This window comes from Schistocerca serialis, chromosome 1 (genome assembly GCF_023864345.2).
Source record: "Schistocerca serialis cubense isolate TAMUIC-IGC-003099 chromosome 1, iqSchSeri2.2, whole genome shotgun sequence".
Taxonomy (NCBI): Eukaryota; Metazoa; Arthropoda; class Insecta; order Orthoptera; family Acrididae; genus Schistocerca; species Schistocerca serialis.
The window spans coordinates 502,082,840-502,096,259 of NC_064638.1; the positions used below are offsets into that span (position 1 = coordinate 502,082,840).

The following is a 13,420-nucleotide window of genomic DNA, read 5'->3' on the forward strand; positions in this document are numbered from 1 at the left end:
TATTTCTTTCCTCGAATTTTAATTTCCTTTCGGAATTTCTGTTCGGTTCTCTTTACTGGTTGTCAGAGGCATGGACTAATTAACTTTGGGGAGGGGCTAAAACCTCCATTCTCAACTACTGGTTCCCATTTTGTGTCCTTCGATTCTTATAACTGTAGTCTGGTTTAAGTTATAGATAATTTTTCGCTCTCTGCATTTTACCAATGCCACCTTCAGAATTTCAAAGATTGTATATCAGTCAGTATTGTCAAAAGCTTTCTCTAAGTCCTCAAATATCTTTCTTCAGGTAGGTTTGTCCTTCTTCGATCTGTCTTCCAAGACACATCATATGCTTTGTAGGCCTATAGCCTTGCAAGTTCTTACACTTCTTCAGAACTGAAACTTCTGTTCCTCAAGATCAATTTCTGGCTTCCAACACGCGCCAGAGGCATCCCGAGGCGAGGGCCGCAGATATGGATGCCGATTCGTGGACGCTTGTGGTCGCCGCTATCTCAGCTATACCAGTGAGGAAGGACGCAGCGGGCCACTCGGCGGCTCCCAGCAGAGCAGTGCTGAGTCAATGGGGAAGAAGACCGCTGAGTTGGCTGCTGGCGCAGCCATGGAGTGGCTCGCTGCTGGCTGGCTACGGATCCCGCTTTGATCTTAGAGGTTCAAACCAGCGACCCACTGGGGACTGGAACGCTGGCACCCTATCTGCTACTGCCTGTAGCTGGTGGTGTGACATGCCCCGCCATACAGGAGAGCTGCCACACTTGAATCAATCTCATTAGAAACCCGCACCTAGTTATACGTGGCTGTGCACCTCTGTTTTCCTAATGCGCTGTTCCGAGTCATGCACTCATAACATCTAGGTTGTGCCAGTGGGCCCTTCTGCCTGTAACTTGCCCCATGCAAACCGCTGCATTTACTCTTTTCAGTGGTTCAACGGCCCTGTGGCCTCCATTCTACTTCGCAACCGCTGGTCAGTGTAACTTACTGTCAACCGGCCCACACCTGGCTGTAACTTGGGCGCTCAGGAATGTTGTAGCGAATCTAGCCTTCCTATCTTAAACCGTGGTGCCGCTACAGGTAAATAAACCCTTATTCAAGGTAATACCAGTATTATTGAAAGACTGGGAACGTTATGAGTGAAGTGACTGATGTACTGAGTAGCACAGTGAGAAGAACACATTGATCCTCATGTATCCTGACAAAGACATGAATCGAACCGAGATCTATCACTGCTCACCCGAATACACCGTTGCAAAGCACGTCCCATAAGTGAACCTGAAAAATCAGGTAGTATCATAGAATTATGCCGGTGCAGTGGGAGCAAGCAACAGTTTCATAAATAATCTTGGACAACGCAGCTTCAAAATGCCCATCTCAATGTCGCTAGACAAGTGTCAGTAATTTACACTGCGGCAGCTGGCAGAATGCTGTTCACAGTGTCAGGTGAAAATGCAGAGTCAAGAACAGAATGAGAGTCAATGTCCGGAAGACCATGCAACTCAAAGTTTCGGCATCAAGCAATATGAGTTTTTGGGTATATTCCATTTTCAAATTACTGAGAAAGACTCGCCTTTCACTACTCAACCAAAGATAAGATTACACTAGCAAACGAAAACGTTGACTAGAGAGTCTTTGAGTCAGATGAACGCTTCACTGCTTATTATAACAGAAAGATTTCAACTTACGTTATCGTAATGGTGTCTGTATACCGTTCAGTTGTACAAAATCAGCATGGTAAGATGGATCGACCCAAAAATGTGAAAGAATGACAGAAAGAAGCTACAGTGTTTGGACGCGTCTTTGGACGCGTCCATGGCCACACCCTGAATGAAGTTGCCAGATTTGCTGGTGCATCAAAGGCGACTGTTTAACATGTCTACAAGGAATGGTGTACCACTCGCTGGCGTGTAACATGGCGTAAAAATAATGACGCACTGCGACTGGAAATAGTTGTCAAGCCTTGTCAATGACAAACAGTTTCAAAAGCGACAGCAACTGTAGATGTCAGTGAATACTGGTCCATATGAACCAGTTACTAACGTTAAGAAGGTAACTGAAGGGCAGACCGACTTCCTTCTCCGTTCTTCCCTAATCCGATGAGACCGATGATCTCGCTGTTTTGTCTCTCCCCCCAACAAGCCCAACCAACTCAAATGAAGATAAGTGCATGAAACGGTCATCCGGAGTTGTGTGTCTGACAAAAGGCCATTACTTACTTTACAGCAGCATATACAAGGCATGATTTTTAAGTAAGTACCGTTTTGAAATTTAAAAAAAAAACGTGCTAAGGTATCTCAATAATTTTATTTTTACATGACAGCCTGTACCTTAATCTACTTTTCTAAGTAATTTCTGTCAATACTGAGGCACTTATCATAACGTTGTACCAGTTTTTGAGTACCCTCCTCATAGAAGTCTGCCGCCTGACTTGTTAACCACTGCATCACCACTGTTTTGACTTCGTCATGAGGACGCTGACCGCTCAAGTGTTTCTCAAAGTGCGGGAAAAAAATGGTAGTCACTGGGCACAAGATCGGGGCTGTACGGGGATTATATAGTGTTTCCCATTGAAAAGATGTGATGAGATCTTTTGTCTGATTCGCCACATGCTGACGGGCATTGTCTTGCAGCAAAACGATGCCCTTGCTCAACTTGCCACGTCTTTTGTTCAGAATTGAACGGCGCAGATTGTGCAGTGTCTTGCAGTAAGCTGCTGCATTGGTTGTCTCATTACGAGGCAGAAATTCCACAAGCAATACTCCTTTTCTGTCCCAAAAAGTGTGCACATGATTTTCCGGGCTGAAATTGTTCGCTTAAACTTCACTTTTCTGGGTGAATCTGAATGCCGCCATTCCATGGACTGTTGCTTTGATTCTGGTGTGACGTAGGCTACCCATGTTTCGTCTTGAAGAAACACCTGGGCGGTCAGCGTCTTCAAGACGATGACGAAGTCAAAACAGTGGTGATGCAGTGGTTAACAAGTCAAGCGGCAGACTTCTATGAGGAGGATATTCAAAAACTGGTACAATGTTATGACAAGTGCCTCAATATTGACGGAAATTATGTAGAAAAGTAGATTAAGGTACAGGCTTTCATGTAAAAATAAAATTATTGAAATATCTTAGCATGTCTTTTTTTAAATTTCAAAACTGTACTTACTTAAAAAAACACGTCTCGTACAGCCGTACGCCTTGAGTGGACCAAACAACACAGAAATTAGACAGTGGCTGACCGGATGCATGTAGTGTGGTCCGACAACTCATATTTTTCCAGAATGAGATTTTCACTCTGCAGCGGAGTGTGCGCTGATATGAAACTTCCTGGCAGACTAAAACTGTGTGCCCGACCGAGACTCGAACTCGGGACCTTTGCCTTTCCCGGGCAAGTGCTCTACCAACTGAGCTACCGAAGCACGACTCACGGACGGTACTCACAGCTTTACTTCTGCCAGTACCTCGTCTCCTACCTTCCAAACTTTACAGAAGCTCTCCTGCGAACCTTGCAGAACTAGCACTCCTGAAAGAAAGGATATTGCGGAGACATGGCTTAGCCACAGCCTGGGGGATGTTTCCAGAAGTTTGGAAAGTTTGAAAGGTAGGAGACGAGGTACTGGCAGAAGTAAAGCTGTGAGGACGGGGCGTGAGTCGTGCTTGGGTATCTTAGTCGGTAGAGCACTTGCCCGCGAAAGGCAAAGGTCCCGAGTTCGAGTCTCGGTTGGGCACACAGTTTTAATCTGCCAGGAAGTTTCAACTCATATTTTGTCTCTTTTTAGATGGTACAAGGTGCACCGACTTCGGAGGCAGGAGGTGGTTCAGTGATGCTTTTGGGGTGTTCTTGCTGCCATAATTTGGACCTGCTCATTCACGTTTCTTTCATCATTCTCAGTGAGCAGATATTGACATATCTTTCACGTCTTCATGACAAGTAAGCTAGGAACACCCTCCTCTTCCAAGATGACAACAGTCTCGTTCGCAGTGCTGCACACGAACGTTTGTGGTATGACGAACATTCAGATACACTTTCGCGCCACGAATAGCTCGCGAAGTTATCCGATTGTAATTCCATAGAAGATATCTGTCAAACGTAGAAATCAACATCTGCGCAATCTGGAAGCTCCGCAGTATCGAATGGTTAATGAATGTTGTCAGCTGGATATGGAATACGCGGAGAAACTTGCAGACTCTCGTCGTCGTGTACTGAGGCCAGTATCAAGTTTAGGTACGGTGTTATTCAACATTAGCGTGATGTCTGAGGACTAATACTACTCCGGTCTTCTTTTCGTGAAAGAGAAAAAATGAACTAAACACAGTTATGCCCTGTGATGGTATTTTTCATTGGCCATAATATACAAAAACAAAAAACAATATCATTTTCACCAGGCTCTTGGATTAATCGAGTAATTTATCAAGCCCTACTGGCAAGTATCGAGCAAGTATTCATTTTAAAGGGCACTAGTGCATGTGGGCACATCATGTTTGTAAGTATAAGCGACAGTCAAATGAAAATACGACCCATGGAAAAATAGTAACTAAACTGGTTATTATTTCAAAAGTTATCGCCATAACTGTTAATACACTTATTCAACTGTGAGACAATACAGACAACGCCTTCATGAAAAAAAAAGTTTGCAGATGTCTACGCAACGTTGACGGTACACAGGCTTGCACCTCTTGGTCCGATGCAAATCGATGGCCACGATGTCTTTCTTCGGGGCTCCAAAAACATGGAAATCGCTTGGGGAGAGATCGGGACTGTAAGGAAGATTTGTAAAGGCTTCCAGCGAAAATTCTGCATCGTAGTCGAAGCGGCATCATTCTGTTACGGGATCAAGCCCGCCCACATGTTGCCAACGTTGTTTCGAATTCGCTGCAGAAGTTTCACCAGGAAACCCTCAGATGTCCTCCATACTGTTTCAAACTCTGTCCATGCGATTTCCATATTTCTGGTGGCCTGGAGAAATACATTTGTGGCCCTCGATTTGCGTCCAATCATGGTTCCATAAAGAACCATAAGCAGTTTTCCATGAAGCCACTGACCGTCTTGTCTCATAGAGCGACAGACAGATTAACAGTTATGGTGATTAGTTTTGAAATAATTAAGAGTTTTTTCCCTGTGCCTCGTTCTCACTTGACTCCCCGTTATACGTAACGAAAATCAAATGCCATGCACGGTTCGACATACCAAAGTCGTCAGTGCACACAGAGTCATAGTAAGTATCCAGACTACGTATAAACAACTGCTTGCAAAGTACACACATCTGTTTTGAAATAAATGTTCCCCGTCGCATATACCCCACTAACGAATAGAAAAACAAGGTCATGTCAGTATTACACCTGAGGCTGTGGTTAGAACGGCTGTCGTAACAGTACGCCACGATAACCTCTGTAACAATTTGAAACACTGAGTGGGCCCGGGTTGTTTATTTTCCTTTATGCAGCTGCTTGTCACGCCGTTAACTTTTTTGCTGTTTTAATGTTTACATTTCAAAGGCATAATCATGAGGTCAAATACGAGGGCACGCTGAAAAGTAATACCTCAGAATTTCTTATGTGCAAACTACTAAAGCTTTGTACATAAAGCGAACGTTATTTAACGTTCTACACCTCTGTTCTTGGTATCTGCGTATTGTAGCTCTCTGCCGTGTATAACATGTCTGTGTGTAGCTGAAATACGTCGATGCCTGAGAAAAAGAGTACTTTAATCAAGTGAATCCGAAGAGTTCGCCCATACATGGAGCACATTCTCCTTCAGTATGATAATGCCAGACAGCACACGAACGGAAAGGTCGGGGAAGAAGGCCAGTGTTCACTCTGCTGCCGGGGGTCTCATCCCAGACGTGGAGGAGGCCCTGCCGGCGGCGATAGAGAGCACTGGGTGCACTCGACTGCAAATTGTTGCTCACGTCGGCACCAATGACTCCTGCCGTCTGGGTTCAGAAGTCATCCTCAGTCTATACAGGCGGTTGGCGGAGTTGGTGAAGGCGGAAAGCCTCGCTCGCGGGGTGGAATCTATTTGTAGTATCGTTCCCAGAACCGATCGCGGTCCTCTGGTTTGAAGCCGAGTGGAAGGCTTAAACCAAGAGGCTCAGACGATTCTGAGGAGATCTGGGATGCAAATTTCTCGACCTCCGCTATCGGGTGGAGAAATGTAGGGTCCCCCTGAATAGGTCAGGCGTGCACTACACGCAGGAAGCGGCTACAAGGGTAGCGGGGTACGTGTGGAGTGCACATGTGGGTTTTTTAGGTTAGAGAATTCCCTCCCTAGGCCCGACAGGACGCGTCCTGAGAGGCGACAAGGTAGTAGTAGGCAAAACGCAACAGGGAATAGCAATATTAATGTGGTAATAGTAAACTGCAGGAGCGTCTGTAGAAAGGTCCCAGAACTGCTCTCATAATTAATAAACGGTCACAATGTCCACATAGCACTAGGGACAGAAAGTTGGCTGAAGCCAGATGTAATGAAATTCTAAACTCAGATTGGAATGTATACCGCAGAGACAGACAGGACAGTGAAGGGCGAGGCGTGTTTATAGCGATAAAAAGTGCAATAGTATCGAAGGAAATTGACGGAGATCCGAAATGTGAAATAATTTCGGTGAAGGTCACGGTTAAAGCAGGCTCAATCATGGTAATTGCATGTCTCTACAGGCCCCCTGGGTCGGCAGCTGTAGTGGCAGAGCACCTGAAGGAAAATTTGGAAAATATTTCGAGAAGGTTTCCAGACCATGTTATAGTTCTGGGTGGAGATTTTAATTTGTCGGATATAGACTGGGAGACTCAAACGTTTATAACGGGTGGCAGGGACAAAGAATCCAGTGAAATTTTTTAAAGTGCATTATCTGAATACTACCTTGAGCAGTTAAACAGAGAACCGACTCGTGGCAAAAACATATTAAAAAATCGATAGAGGTACTCAAAGTACCCTCCGCCACACACCGTCGGGTGGCTTGCGGAGTATGGATGTAGATGTAGATGTAGAACCCTATGACGTCTGCAATAATCCGACGCCTTGGGTTCAACGTCATCGATCATCCTCCACACAGTTCCGACTTGGCCTCATCCGACTTTCATCTTCCCCTTCGACGACTTCAGATTGATAGTGATGAAGCGGTGCAAGAAGATGATGTCGTGTCTCCTTCAATGAAGGCCAACATTCTACAGTACCAACAAGCTGGTCTGTCGTTGGGAGAATTATACTGAGGTGAGAAAAACCATGGGATAGCGGTATGCAAGTACAGATGGTGGTAGTAACGCGTGCACAAGGTATAGAAGGGCAAAGTATTGTCGGAGCTGTCATTTGTACTCAGGTGATTCATGCGAATAGGTTTCCCACGTGATTGTGGTTGCACGATGGGAATTAAAAGACTTTGAAAGCGGGATGGTAATTGGAGCTTTACGTACCGGTCATTCCATTTCGGAAATCTTCAAAGAATTCAACATTCCGACATATGTATCGACAAGAGTATGCCGAGACTGCCGCATTTGAGACATTACCAAAAAATGGTTTAAATGGTTCTGAGCACTATGGGACTTAACATCTGAGGTCATCAGTCCCCTAGAACTTAGAACTTCTTAAGGACGTCACACACATCCATGCCCGAGATAGGATTCGAACCTGCGACCGTAGCAGTCGCTCGCTTCCGGACTGAAGCACCTAGAACCGCTCGGTCACAGCGGCCGACCAGACATTACCTCTCACTATCGGCAACGCAGTAGCGGGACGACCTTCATTTACGACAAAGAACAGCATCGTTTGCGTAGAGTTGTCAGTGCTAACAGACAAGCAATATTGCATGGAATATACGCATAAAATAATGGGGGGCGCACGACGAACATATCCGTTAGGACAGAGCGGCGAAATGTGGCGCTGAAGGGCTACGCCAGCAGACAACCGATGCGAGTGCCTTTGCTAGCAGCACGACATCGCCTGCAGAACCTCTCCTGGGCTCGTGACCATGTCGACTGGATTCTAGACGACTGGCAGACAGTGGTCTGGTAAAATCAGTCCCAATTCCAGTTGGTAAGAGGTGATGGTAGGGTTCGAGAGTGGCGCAGACCCCACGAAGCTATCGATCCAAGTTGTCAACAAGGCACTGTGCAAGCTGGTGTTGGCTCCATAATGGCGTGGGCAGTGTTTACTTGGAATGGACTGAGTCTTCTGGTCCCACTGAATCGATCATTGGGTGGAAACGGTTATGCTCTGACCATTTGCAGCCACTCACGGACATCATGTTCCCAAACAATAATGTCATGACACCGCGCTACAATTATTCGTGGCTATTTGACGAACATTCTGGACAATCCGAGAGAATGATTTGGCCACCCAGATCGCCCGACATGGAACCCATCGAACATTTGTGTGACATGATCGAGATACCAGTTTGTGCACAAAGTCCTCCGCCGACATCACATTCACAGCTATGGACGGCTATGGACGGCTATAGAAGCAGCGTGGCTGAATATTTCTGCAGGTGGTTTACAACGACTTGTTGAATCTATGCCACGTCGAGTCGCTGCATTACGCCGGGCAAAGGAGGCCCGATATCGTATTAGGTGGTACCCAGTGACGTTTGACACCTCTGGCTATGTTCATCGCCAGGATGACTATATTCAGAATAGATGTTTAGACATAGAGAACAAAAATGCATAATGTTAATAAAGTCTGTTTTTTTAAAAATAATTAAGTTTTCGCATACTAAATTTGGAGGCGTTACTTTTCAGCACGCCATCGTACAAAGGACCCTATAGAGTGTTATAACACGTTGTAAGCGCCGCCCTCTTTTAGTGTCAACGGCTTACTCAAATGTCCAAACGGGACGCCAGCGATTTTTCCGCCGGCTACTGCGACAGAAAGGAGGCTGCACCCCAGGGGCGTGGACGCATCTCCCGGTGACGGCCGGCGCCGGCTGTCGGCTGCCGTGTGATTACGGGGGGCGGGGGCGCCGCTCGCGGGCCCGGCGCCGCCCACTGCCGCCCCCGGCATTGTCCGGCCCCGCTTCCGGCGCCCAGCTGGCAGGAAGTCGCGTGCGCACGTGGTCGCCCCTGCGGCCACGCCCGCCGCCGGCTCTCGGCGGGCCTCCTGCAGAGAGGCTGAGGAACCGCCGCGGCCGCGCGTGCAGCAGCTGGCGCTGCCGGCGGAGGCGCGTGCGGCCAGGTGCAGCCCGCTGCGCACCACGGCGGGCAGGTGGGGGCGCTATGACACCATCTTTGTCTCGTGATATACTGGTATCCGATGAACAGTATACTTCAATGTAAATCAACGTGATCTGACAAAATAACTTCTTTCATCTGCATTTACGTCTACAAATGTTCCAAAGTGTGTCAAATCTTATGGGACTTAACTGCTAAGGTCATCAGTCCCTAAGCTTACACATTACTTAACCTAAATTATGCTAAGGACGAACACACACACACCCATGCCCGAGGGAGGACTCGAACCTCCGCCGGGACCAGCCGCACAGTCCCTGACTGCAGCGCCTTAGACGCCTCTGCTAGTCCTGTGCGGCTTACGTCTCCACATACACTGTTTGATCAAAAGCATCCAGACACCCTACGTAAACCGGAATTGACCACTAGATGCCACGAGAGACGAAGCTGTCAGAGGAAATAGGGAGTATCGTTTTGCCAGTAGCGAAATAGTAACAGGAATGCAGGAGAACTGAGTCAAAATGGACTGGTCATTGGATGTTACCTGAATCAGAAATCCACCAGGGATATTTCAGCCCTTCTAAACTTTCCCACATCGACTGTTGATGATGTCATGTGATTGTGGAGTGGAAACCCGAAGGAACGACCACAGCCAAACCGAGGCCAGGCAATCCTCCTATACTGACGGACAGGGACCGTCGAGCATTGTGGAGGCTTGTTGTTATAAATCGCATGAAATCAGAGAGAGGACAACTCATCAGTTGCAAAGTGCTACCAGCAGTCCAGCTAGGACAATGGCTGTGTGCAGGGAGTTGAAAACGAGGGGGTACAATGGCAGAGCAGATCCCCATAAGCTACACATTTCTCTGTCAGTGTTAGGCGACGGTTGAGGAGGTGTAAATAGCGACGCCACTAGACCGTGGATTACTGGAAACGAATGAGTGAGGCTAATGAATTACACTATACCCTGTGACAGTCTGGTGGAAGGGTTTGGGATCACCAGATGTTTGGAGAATGTTACCTGTTGTCACGTGTAGTGATAACAATGAAGTATGGAGGGGTAGATTTATGATATGGGGTTGTTTTTCCCGATTAGGGTGTGGTACCCTTACTACGCTTTTAGAAACGCTAAATACCGAAGGATATGCACACATTTTCCAGCATTTTGTAAAATGAAGAAACCGCACAACGGCTGCAGAGTAAACAATATTTTATAAAACCATTTAAACATCTGATATCATCATCGCCCCTTTGTTACCATGGAACAAAAATTCCGTGTCAAAAGAGTGAAGCATGTGGACATAAATTCAATAGAAACTTTTTCCCCGAGCCCGCGACCGGAAACACTAACAGGAAGACTATGCAATAGTTGTTTTTTATGGAATTTATGCCCCCCCCCCCGTGTTACTCGTTTGAACGAAACGTTTTTCTATGACAACACTGGAGCGAGGATGGCCTCATACGGTCAAGTGATTTTTTTTTTTTACACCATATGATGAAACTTTATTTGTTCCGAAACCGATCGTGTATGCAATAATAGATTGTTGATTTAGCAACTGTTGTGTGGTTTCTTCATTTTATAAAACTGACATGTACAGTTACGGCTGCCCCACAAAAAGAACTCCTTACACATTTTACAACACTGTGTACTGCGGACAATAGAGAAGCAGTTCGGAGAGGATGATTGTGTCAGGAAGACAATGCTCCCTGTCATGGAGCAACATCTGTGAGGCAATGGTTTGTGGACAATAGCAGTCCTGTAATTGACCGAAATGAAGAGGTACGCTGCTGCGATAAGGAACAGCTAAGTAGGCACTTCTGTTGAAGAGGAATGGACATCCCTAAAATGGGCTATCACAGAAGATGGAAAGACAAAACATAGGTACAATGAAGGTACCTGCGAAGAAAGCATAAATAACAGTAGAAATACATCAGTCGATCGATGAAAGTAGGAAATATAAAAAAGTTCAGTGAATTTCAGGAATGCAGAAAAGCAGAATAAAATAAAGAGGAAATGCAGGGAAGCTAAGGCTGAATGAGAAATATGAAGATATCGAGAAAGAAATGATTGTCGGAAGGACTGACTCAGGATACAGAAAAGTTAAAACACCCTTCAATGTGTGTGTGTGAATTTCTTAGGGACCAAACTGCTGATGTCATCGGTCCCATGACTTACACACTACTTAAACTTACTTAAGCTAACTTATACTAAGAGCAACACACACACCCATGCCCGAGGGAGGACTCGAACCTCCGGCGGGACCAGCCGCACAGTTAGTGACATGGTGCCTCTAACCGCGCGGCCACCCCGCGTGGCAAAACACCCTTCGGTGAAATTAAAAGCAAGGGCGGCGACTTTAAGACTGTAATGGGAATTCCACTGTTAAATGCACAGAAGAGAGCCGAAAGGTGGAAAAACTACTTGAAGGCCTCTATGAAGAGGAAGACTTGTCTGATGTGAGACAAGAAGAATGAAGAGGCGATAGGGATGAGACAGGGGGTCCACTATAAGAATCAGAATTTAAAAGTACTTTGCAAGACTTATGAACAAAAAAGTCAGAAGGGATAGATAGCATTCCACCATAATTACTAAAATCATTGGGGGAAGTGGCAAAAAACCGACTATTCACGTTGATGTGTGGAATATATGAGTTTAGAGACATATTCTCTGACTTTTGGAAAAATATCATCCACAAAGTTCCGAAGACTGCAAGAGCTTACAAGTGCAAGAATTATAGCACAGTCAGCTTAACAGCTCATGCATCCAAGTTGCTGACGAGAACATTATACGAAAGACTGGAAAAGAAAATTGAGGATATGTTAGACGACCACATTCTGGCTTTAGGAAAAGTAAAGGCACCAGAGACGTAATTCTGACGCTTTGGTTGATAATGGAAATTAGATTACGGAAAAATAAAGACACTTTCATAAGATTTGTTGACCTGGAAAAAGCGTTCGATAATGTCAAGTGAGGCAAGGAATTCGAAATTCTGAGAAAAATAGGGTGAGCCGGGCAAAACACAACATGTTCAAGAGCCAAGAGGGAATGATAAGAATGGAAGACCAAGAATGAAGTGCTCGGATTGAAAAGGTTGTAAGACAGGGATGTAGTCTTCCCCGCTACTGTTCAGTCTATACATCGAAGAAGCAATTATGCAAATAAAAGAAAAGTTCGTAAGTGGAATTAAAATTCAGGGTGAAAGGATATCAATGATAAGATTCACTGATGACATTGCTATCCTCCCCAGTGAATGTAAAGTAGAATTGTAGGATCTGCTGACTGGATAGAACATCCTAATGAGTACTGAATATAGAACATGGATTGTGAGCAAATCGAAGACAAAAGTAATGAGAAGTAGCAGAACTGAGAACCGCGACAAACTAACCAACGGGATTGGTAGTAACGAAGTAGATTAAGTTAAAGGACTTCTGCTACCTAGGTAGCAAAATAACCCATGACGGATGTAGCAAAAAGGACATTGAAAGCAGACTAGCACTGGCAAAAGGGACATTCCTGGCCAAGAGAAGTCTACTAGTATCAAACATAGGCCTTAATCTGAGGAAGACATTTCTGAGAATAAACGTTTGGAGCGAAACATTGTACGGTAGTGAAATATACACTCCTGGAAATGGAAAAAAGAACACATTGACACCGGTGTGTCAGACCCACCATACTTGCTCCGGACACTGCGAGAGGGCTGTACAAGCAATGATCACACGCACGGCACAGCGGACACACCAGGAACCGCGGTGTTGGCCGTCGAATGGCGCTAGCTGCGCAGCATTTGTGCACCGCCGCCGTCAGTGTCAGCCAGTTTGCCGTGGCATACGGAGCTCCATCGCAGTCTTTAACACTGGTAGCATGCCGCGACAGCGTGGACGTGAACCGTATGTGCAGTTGACGGACTTTGAGCGAGGGCGTATAGTGGGCATGCGGGAGGCCGGGTGGACGTACCGCCGAATTGCTCAACACGTGGGACGTGAGGTCTCCACAGTACATCGATGTTGTCGCCAGTGGTCGGCGGAAGGTGCACGTGCCCGTCGACCTGGGACCGGACCGCAGCGACGCACGAATGCACGCCAAGACCGTAGGATCCTACGCAGTGCCGTAGGGGACCGCACCGCCACTTCCCAGCAAATTAGGGACACTGTTGCTCCTGGGGTATCGGCGAGGACCATTCGCAACCGTCTCCATGAAGCTGGGCTGCGGTCCCGCACACCGTTAGGCCGTCTTCCGCTCACGCCCCAACATCGTGCAGCCTGCCTCCAGTGGTGTCGCGACA

At 46.4% G+C, this 13,420-nt stretch overlaps 1 protein-coding gene and 1 non-coding gene across 2 annotated transcripts in view; both read right to left on the reverse strand.

The window, feature by feature from the left end:
- LOC126484935 (skin secretory protein xP2-like) overlaps nucleotides 1-13,420 on the reverse strand; it is a 192,385-nt gene that overhangs the window by 54,267 nt on the left and 124,698 nt on the right. The window contains exon 2 of the mRNA XM_050108573.1: nucleotides 8,855-9,183. Coding sequence (XP_049964530.1) covers nucleotides 8,855-9,183 — 329 coding nt within the window. The remainder of the gene's footprint in view (nucleotides 1-8,854; nucleotides 9,184-13,420) is intronic.
- On the reverse strand, nucleotides 3,330-3,404 carry Trnas-gga (transfer RNA serine (anticodon GGA)). The gene has a single exon. It is a non-coding gene; the product is annotated as a tRNA-Ser (tRNA).